The sequence below is a fragment of the Patella vulgata genome, chromosome 3, assembly GCF_932274485.2.
Source record: "Patella vulgata chromosome 3, xgPatVulg1.2, whole genome shotgun sequence".
In the NCBI taxonomy this organism is placed as follows: Eukaryota; Metazoa; Mollusca; class Gastropoda; family Patellidae; genus Patella; species Patella vulgata.
The window spans coordinates 39359323-39369427 of NC_065881.2; the positions used below are offsets into that span (position 1 = coordinate 39359323).

Consider the following 10105-nt stretch of genomic DNA (forward strand, 5'->3'; position numbering starts at 1 on the left):
TTTAATCACGTGACATCTCGCGTGGAGAAAACATAATTTTCAAGCAGGGAATTTCCCCCGGCATGAGACCCGCAACCGGGTGTTGATTTCATGATTTTTTTCTACATAAAGAAAGAAAAGTAAAATATCTCGGCTTTTTTTGATTTTTTTCTACATAAAGAAAGAAAAGTAAAATATCTCGGCTTCCACATATAACACAAGAGATTGTTCATAGAATTCATAGACTTTCCTACGAAGACATGGACATAGAAAGTTGCCACAACAACCATCCTGCCCTTCATGAGAAGTATACATAATACAAAATATAATAGCTTAACAAATAAAAGGAGAAGAATGAACAATGGCTCATGGATGGGTATTATATAATTTATAAACAGGATAGCATTAGAATGCAAAAGATGACAGCACCAAAAAGAGACAGTCATACAGCTTAGATCTCGTGTGGTTAAAAATAGGTACCGTGTGAACTAATTTGCACACTGGCTAATTTCATTACTTGTTCTGTGTTACGATACACAAGACATATGTCGAAGGGTACAATACATAGGGCGAGTGTCAAATGAGAAGATGTTAGAGTTCAGTGTTTAAAGTTCTGGGTTGATGGACTTCGGCTTGTTGTGAAATGTTTAATGACAAAATGTAGATGTCATTTTACACGATGTATTTGTCAGTATTACAGGATTTTTTATTTTTACTTTTGACTTAGTCCAATTTACACATTACATTCAACATTTGCAACATTGGACATGTAATAGCACTAACAACATAGCACTGACTTTTGACTCAAATCCCCCGTCATAGCAATATACATCCACATTCCTGCTTTGATTGATATGGTACTTTTTAAAATGAAGAGAATGAAATATGAAATGGCTGTAATATGACAAGAGGCAAAGAAGGCTGGGCGTGGGATTTGTTTTGCCAAATTTACAGGCAAAATATTAACAAAAAAGATGAGTGTGACACTGCCCCAGGGGGTCGGGGCATACACCAAAATAAATAGTTGATGTCTTTACGGCAGGGCTTCCACTTCAAAATTTTCACTGCTGGTCATTTTTGATAATGCACGAAAACTATTCAAAGTAAATTCATATTTCATGTTTTTTATTCATGGTAGGATATTGTGAATTGTGAATTCATGTGTGTATACCTCTTTGTCAGCATGGGGTACACAAAAAAAATATATACTGGACTTAAAAATGATATATTAGAAAGGCTTGATAATTATTTATTAATTAAATATTCCCTTTTGGCTACTTAAATAATCGAAATAGCTGAATTGGTCGTAGAAAAACCATTCCAGTAGCCGACACTTAATAACAACATGCTCTATAGAAAACACACTGACCTGGATAATTTTGAGTTGTAATAAAATACTTTCGAAATGAAGATAAATATATAATTATCCACGGCATATATCTCACATTTATTTGTTTTAGACCACGTCTTAAGGCATTACGGGCCGCAGAATTGTGATGTAAATCCTTATACGGTAATGAATAACTAAATAACTAACGGATAAGGAATAAATATGCAAATTTCCAAGATGATCCATTCAGAATTGCAACCTGTAGACGATAAATACAACCAGCGGCTGCCAGGCAGTATACGCCCACATTTTCAAGAGATGGATAGAAAACAAGCTAAACGAAAGTGATTTTTCCTACAATCAAGGGCCATAATTCAGGAAATTATAATTCGATATGCGCAAATATCGAAAGGAACCAAGATCTTTGAGTTATAAACTTACATTTCAAGTTTCAACAAAATCGGATAAAAATTGTGACCTCTATAGGGTCCACAACCTTGATATACCATATTTTTACGCTATTTGAGAACGAGGGGCGGCCATTTTGTCTGTCAATTTTGGGGCGATTTTCACAATATTCATACTCAACTGTCCTTAGGGTGGAATGGTAATATAATAATACGTTTTTTTAAATCAGATAAAAATTATGACCTCTAATGGGTCTACAAGCTAAAAACATGATTTTTCGTACAATCAGGGGCCATAATTCAAGAAGTTACGCTCCGATATGGGCAAATATAGAAAGGAACCAAGATCTTTGGGTTATAAACTTATATTTCAAGTTTCAACAAAATCGGATAAAAATTGTGACCTCTATAGGGTCCACAACCTTGATATACCATATTTTTACGCTATTTGAGAAATAACGGCGGCCATTTTGTCTGTCAATTTTGGGGCGATTTTCACAATATTCATACTCAACTGTCCTTAGGGTGGAATGGTAATATAATAATACGTTTTTTTAAATCAGATAAAAATTATGACCTCTAATGGGTCCACAAGCTAAAAACATGATTTTTCGTACAATCAGGGGCCATAATTCAAGAAGTTACTCTCCGATATGGGCAAATATAGAAAGGAACCGAGATCTTTGGGTTATAAACTTACATTTCAAGTTTCAACAAAATCGGATAAAAATTGTCACCCCTATAGGGTCCACAACCTTGATATATCATATTCTTACGCTATTTGGGAACGAACGGCGGCCATTTTGTCTGTCAATTTTGGGCCGATTTTCACAAAATTCGAACTCAGTCATCCTTAGGGTGTAGCGGTGATATAATAGAATGTTTTTTTAAATCGGATAAAAATTATGACTTCAATAGGGTCCACAAGCTAAAAACCTGATTTTTCGTACAACCAGGGGCCATAATTCAGGAAGTTACTGTCCAATATGCGCAAATATCGAAAGGAACTGAGATCTTTGGGTTATAAACTTACATTTCAAGTTTCAACAAAATTGGATAAAAATTGTGACCTCTATAGGGTCCACAAGCTAAAAACGTGATTTTTCGTACAAACAGGGGCCATAATCCATGAAGTTTCGATCCTATACATGCCAATATCAAAAGCAGCCGAGATCTTTTGGGGATAAACCTATATTTCAAGTTTCGTCGAAACTTGATCCATTTAGAATTGCAGCCTGTAAACGATAAACACAAAAATTAGGCGTGGCTCTGCTCCTGGGGGTCGGGATACGCAGTTGTCGTCCTTAGGGTATAGGGAATACATACGTTAAGAAATGCGGCCTGTAGACGACAGACAAACAAATACAAGAAATTCGGTGTGGCTCTGACCCGGGGGTCGATCATGCACCAAAAACAATAGGGATCATCCTTAGGGTATAAGGAATAAGTATGTAAAGTTTCAAGATGATCACTTAAGAATTGGCGCCTGTAGTCGACACACACACACACACACACACACACCCATGGCAATATACATCCATAATGTGCACCTATAAAAATGATGATAAATGGGTGATGGGTTTCTTTGTTTGAAGAGTATATAATATATTAATGAAGACCAGGTGTTTATATATACTAAGCAGCAAAAGAAACGTCAGGTTGGTATGTTACTCTGAATAGACACATTGCATAAAACTTTGTCAAATGTTTTTATTGTATATTTGTGACCACATCTCCAACTTTACCTGAGCAATAAGGCTCCTTCCCAAACACAGAACTGAACCCAAGAAATGTTCTCAAAAATGCAACCAGACTTCCGAGATGGTAATGTGTTCTCCATGATTTTCATGTAACTCATGCTGCACGTGCTGTTCACCGGGACCAGTCCTATAAAATGCACCCCCATGTCTAGTTGAATCATTTACACTACAACGTCAGCAGCATGCCATGACTCACGACAGCTCAGAGGAACCATGCGCTTGGAATACTCGATGCTGTCCATACTGCCCAAGCTGTTGCCAATCACTTCCAGGTCAATCTACAGGCTTCAGCAACGATTTCGGACCACCAACATCACGAATAATCGCCCCCTAACTGGTAGACCAAGAATTACCACAAGGCGACAAGACCGCCATGTTGTGCGACAAGACCGCCATGTTGTGCGACAGCACGTGCAGAATTCCTTCACACAGGCATCTGAGACAGCATGTCAGATAGTGGGAACACACGGAAGACCCATCAGTACCGATACAGTGCGCCGACATTTCACCAGAGAGAACATCCATTGCTGTAGACCTTACCATGGACCCATCCTCACCCCTCGCCATCGACATGAACATCTACAGTTTGCCCAACAACACGTGAACTGGTGACACAGGCAATGGAGAACTGTTCTGTTCACAGATGAGAGTCGGTATTGCGTATCAACTGCAGATGGCAGGACCAGAATATGGCGTTGGCGTGGCCAGCATTATTCTGACCAATTTGTCATGCAAAGAGACTCATGGAAAGGTCCAAGCCTAATGGTCTGGGGTGGAATCGGCCTGAACCAGAGAGTGGATCCTGTGGTGTTCCAAAATCTTGGTCCAGGAAGAGGCGGCAGCATCACAGCAGTGTGCTACATCGATCGAGCTCTCAGACCCCACGTCATACCACATTTCACATGTCATCGAAACAACGTTTTCCAGCATGACAACGCCCGTGCCCACACCGCCAGAGGTACTTGGAATTTTCTACATCAGAATGGTGTCAACGTTATGCACTGGCCAGCCCTTAGTCGGGACTTAAACCCGATTGAACATTTTTGTGATGAAATTCAGAGGAGACTTAAAGGAGCTAAATCACTAACATTTGGGACCTAGAATTGACAAAAGTGGGTCGCAACGCATATAATACTGTAATATGAATGTATATAAACTGATTTACATTCAATAGTTTCCGTTTTTACTCCAATTTCAAATCAGTTATGTTCGGCGAAATAAGCCAGCAAATTTCTAATCTGGTTATTCCAGTCTACATACGCCGTTTGATTTGGTGCAATGTGTCTAGCCTGGTCCCTCGAGTCTCTTGATACAACTGGGGCTGAAGCGCATTATGGTACACGATTCGTGTACCAATGGTAAAATGTTTATTTTGTCTTAAATATTGGATATCAAAAGCCCATCTTTTTCAGGTAAGATCACAACATGAATGTTGATTTAATTTGACAAATAAATCGTGTTTTCAATGTTGAAGATTTTGGATGATATTGAGTTAGAGACTTAGCTACTTTAATAATACAATTAAATATACATGTATATGAATTAGAAATATATACATTATTTACATAATGTAAATGGACATGAATATGGTTATTTACCCATATAAAAACCAAGGCGAAACGACTGGTTTATAAACTGATTTTTGATTGGTTTATAGACTTTAGCTACAATCAAGGCCAGGGCAGATCATTTGAAATTGTGGAAACCCTATGGATTAACACAGGGTATAGTGGAGTAGAACGGAATGAGACCACTGGGGATACTGAGGATGATAATTTCTTTGCTATAAATTGTTGGAGGAACTGATATACATACCTATGAGATTCACTAGAAACAACTACAACTCTAGCTGGAGCTGATTTTACTAACAAATCCGTTAATAGTTTTGTAAGATAAAATTGAGCCAGATGATTTACTTGAAAAGTTGTTTCTAAACTGTCCTCTGTTTCAACATATGGCAGACCAAATACACCAGCATTTAATATTAATACGTGCAGTGGCCTGAAAACGTAATCATACATGTATGTAGGCCTATACAATAAGGTGAACAAGAAATAACTTCCCAAAATGCATTGGAAATTTTGAAAATTAATACTTTAATTAAGGAACAATACTATATTTATATTAGGCTGGGATCATATATGGCTTTCACATGCTTTAACTGACCCCAATGCTTTACACCAAATTTAATTTAACCAGCGGTTGCCAGACAAGATACACCTACATTTTGCAACAGATGGATAGAGAAAAAAGCAATTTTTTGTACAATCAGGGGCCATTATCCAGGAAGTTATGGTCTGAAATATGTGATCTTCACGAAATTGACCATAAATATGGTTTAACGGTGATATATTAAACGTTTTTTAAAATCGGACAAAAGCTAAAAACATGATTTTTCGTACAATATGGGGCCATAATCCAAGAAGTTACGGTCTGATGTACACAAATATCGACAGGAACCAAGATCTTTGGATTATAATTATAAATTTCAAGTTTCATCAAAATCTGATAGAAATTGTGACTTCTACAGTGTCCACAACCTTGGTATTACATACTTTTACACTATTTGCAAACTAAGAGCATTCATTTTGTCCGGCAGTTTGGGTCAGATTGTTATGAAATTGGAACTCGACCTTCATCGATATGTAACAGTGATATATTTAAACATTTTTTTTTAAAATTGAATACAAATTGTGACCTCTAGGGGGACCACAAGCTAAAAATGTGATTTTTCGAACAATCAAGGGCCATAATTCAGGAAGGTAAGATATGATATGCGCGAATATCGAAAGGAATCAAGATCTTTGGGTTATGAACATGTATTTCAAGTTTCATCACAATCGAATCAAAATTATGACCTCTAGAGGGTCCACAACCTTGATATACCATACATGTATATTTGCACTATTTGAGTACGAGGGGTCACCATTTTGTCAGGCAGTTTTGGTCCGATTTTCATGATATTCGAACTCACCCAACAAATACCACTCAACAGTGATATATTCTAATGTTTTTTTTAAATCAGATAATAATTGTGACCTCTAGAGGGACAACAAGCTAAAATGTGATTTTTTGTAGAATCAGGGGCCATAATTCGGGAAGTTATGAACCGATACATGCAAATATCGAAAAGAACCAAGATCTTTGGGTTATAAACATGCATTTAAAGTTTCATCAGAATCGGATGAAAATTGTGACCTCTAGAGTGTCCAGAAGCTAAAAACATGATTTTTCGAACAATCAGGGGTTATAATACATGAAGTTATGGTCCGATACATGCCAATATCGAAAGGAACCAAGATTTTTGGGAGGTAGACCTATATTTCAAGTTTCGACAAAATCGGATAAAAATTGTGACCTGTAGAGTGTCCACAAATAAATTGTGGGTGCATAAAAGCTCCAACTATCTCGTTAACAAGCCAAATTGTTGAAGGACCGACTGACGGACATAGGCAATGACATATATACTACAACACTGAAATGTGGGCATATAAATAGGATCAAAAAGATAACTTCACAAGAGCATTTCGAAAATTTAGAAAATCAACCTGAACATTAAAGGGGAGATAACTCTGTGACTTGATTGGGTTTTCTGTGAATCTACATTACAAATGTGGGAGTGTAAAAAATAACAGTGGATGAATAGAAAACTGACCAGTCTTTTTTCATGTAATCTTCAGCAAACTGTTTAACTGTACTGAGTTTTGCAAGATCGCAATACATTACTTCAACATTAGCTTTTGGGTTGCCTTTCTTTATTTCTTCCACACAAACATTACCCTTTTCTGAATCTCTACAAGCCATGACAACATTAGCACCATGTAGGCTTAAAGAACGAACTGTTTCAAAACCTGTAAAATATTTTCAAAATGAAGCTACATTGTCATAATTGACCATAAATTGTTAAAGTTATTCATAACATTAGTGAAAAAAAAGATTCAGTTTGTGTTAAAGCGTCTTAGTGCATGTAATCTTTATAGAGAGAGAGAAATTGGGTTTAACGTTCACTCGACACAAACTAGGTCATTTTTGGACTATCATATGGTTCAATTTTATTTCAATAATTCGCTTGCACGTAGGGGTCTTTAGCAGTGGGAGGAAACCGGAGGACCCGGAGAAAACCCACGAGGTTGGACAGGCGACCCTACTCCTTGTCACGTACAACGGGGGAATCGAAACCACACCAGTTAACTCAATGACAGACCTTATGATACAGTGCATGGCTAACCATTCGGCCATCCAACCCCCCTGTTATCTTTATAATGGTTGCGTTCAACTGTTTATAGCTCTGTGATACTTTATTTGAAGAACAACAAACTTTTTTCCATGTGGGGTTAGTGACTGTTTGCCATAAGTCTGAAATTTCCACATTTCATAAGTGCCTGGATAACCATGCTTATATCTGTTGAAGTTATATTGTGCATGGTCGTCATGATTATCAAATAGACACCCTAAGATAACAGGGCATCTATCAATTCTCGAAAAGAATAATGGTTACTGAATGAACTCACTAGCCCATAAAATTCTGATTCCATTATGTCTGGTTAAAATTCTAACAGTTCACGTACATATATAGTGATGTTTGTAATGAATATCGGTTGAAACAAAATAGTGTCAATTGTGTATTATGGTAACTGATAGTCTATTTTTTTGTGTGAACTGTTCAGGCTATGATCTTTGGGAAATTATTTCTCAATTCACCAATTAACAATACTTTGGATGGTAAACTCTCTATGATCTTTGACACTCTGGATTACATGGGTGCAATTGAAGTGGAGACAATCAGGACTGCAGCGATTAAGATTAATGTACAGTACATATACAGCTATGGTGCAATTGTATTATTACTAACCTATACCACTGCTGGCTCCTGTTACTATCATGTATTTGCTACTTAAATCTCTTCCTAGTAATACAGACAGAGCTGTAGAACTACCATCAAATTTCTGACGAAAATCAAGAGGGGAATCTTTCTTTTCTTGAGCAAAGGCTAATCTGGGATCAGTGTATGTTGTTTTTTCATTCACATGACTTTAATATATCAAAAAAGAAAAGGAACACATGGTTTATACATCTTTAAAAACTTCAGCTAAACTGCCGGGTAATAATAATAGTAAATTGTAAAAATAACAACTACTTTCTTTATTTCAAAATACTGACTTCAATTTACCCATTCTTTTCTTATATAAGCTTAAACAACCTAACAAATATTATATCTCCATTTGCTTTCATTTTGATGGATAAAATAAGATCTAACATACATTCAAAACTGCTGTCGTTTCAATGTATGTGTTATGCACAAAATTGTAGTGAATTTATACATAGATCAAAGAAAGAGGTGTGACAGAATCTTCACATTATGTAGTATGCTCAAGTAATAAAACAACGCAATGATAAAACACTACATGCCAAAGTATGTCTGTTAAAATAGATTGATATATAGAATATAAACCAGATTGTTATAAAATATATGAAAAATATAATTACTAAAACTCACTCAACAAAAAACATAACACCTGTATCAGATATCTTTCTTTCCCAACCATAAGGTAGCTCTATAATAATCACAGTTTATCTATTATGTATATTAAAGTAACTTAGTATTATAAATGGAATCAAGGGCTCTATTGTGGAACTTGAACTACTGATTCACTCTGGTGAGTTTTATTTGGACAATTTAACCGTCAGTGTAATCAATAAATGCAAGATTCATCTATTAAAGCAAAGGATAATTAATGCTTTTAATTAACAACATTTTAGTTTTATAATTTTAATTACTAAGCAGAGAAAGAGATATTTGTTTTCAGAAAATGAAAATTAAACATCACGAAAAATACATAGACCTACCTCCCTTTACTTCCTTCTTTTTCCCTGTCAAAGGATGTGTCCACTGAGTATCTTTTGATTCATGACTGAAATAAATAAAATTATTTAAATTTGCTGAATTTTTATTTGTCAATTTTATTTTGTTGAAAGTTCTGTCCAAAACAATTTGCCCACAAATTGATATTTCTAACTTCATTGCCAGGTACCATTCAATAACATAAAGTGGTTCTGGAATGTGTGATGCAGGAAAACTTTCAATAAATGAATAAACACAATATGAGGTGTGGCCTGAATAGGATATGTGAAAATATCAAAAACCTATAACCTCCAACATTTATAAAACCATATATTGGGCATGGATCAGGTCTATCAACATGTGAGAATTGTTTGATTTATGGAAATATTTTATTGTGAATTCGATTTTAGACAACTGTTTAGTGATAAGGGTTTTATAATTGTTAATTACTCCGTTATAGAACAAATAGATCACAGACAGTAAACTGAAGCGAAAGTAGATTAGGCCTACTAGATATTCAGTCAAACGATTATTACTTTGCATAATATACTTTTCCCTCAAATGTCACTCTTTCTTCCCAGCCTGGGGGTATTTCATCTTCACTGTCAGTATCTAAAACACCCTGACTTGCCATTCCATTAATTATACGTAAAGTCAACTTTGTCTTTATAAGCTAATAGAATTTGAGAATTGCGGGTTAGCTTGTTTATTTGTTCGCTGTTTGTTTTTGTTTGTTTAGGCCTATATACCGCAGCCATTTTAACAATCACGTGTGCATTCGATAACT

At 35.9% G+C, this 10105-nt stretch overlaps 1 protein-coding gene across 4 annotated transcripts in view; it reads right to left on the bottom strand.

The window, feature by feature from the left end:
* The window catches only part of LOC126815323 (WW domain-containing oxidoreductase), a 42297-nt gene extending 32195 nt beyond the window's left edge, over nt 1-10102 (bottom strand). For 3 of the 4 annotated variants that reach the window (XR_008787443.1, XM_050540899.2, XM_056099387.1), the window contains exons 1-6: nt 9855-10102; nt 9324-9388; nt 8974-9031; nt 8329-8507; nt 7132-7327; nt 5292-5477 (exon numbers count right to left, since the gene is read on the bottom strand). Coding sequence is in view for 3 of the 4 variants with exons in the window: in XM_050540899.2 (XP_050396856.1) it covers nt 5292-5477; nt 7132-7327; nt 8329-8507; nt 8974-9031; nt 9324-9388; nt 9855-9952 (782 nt within the window). In the remaining variant the exon portion in view is untranslated. Of the gene's footprint in view, nt 1-5291; nt 5478-7131; nt 7328-8328; nt 8508-8973; nt 9032-9323; nt 9389-9828 lie in introns of all 4 variants that reach the window. The other variant, XM_050540900.2, reaches the window with a different exon arrangement.
* Between the last annotated feature and the right edge of the window lie 3 nt (nt 10103-10105).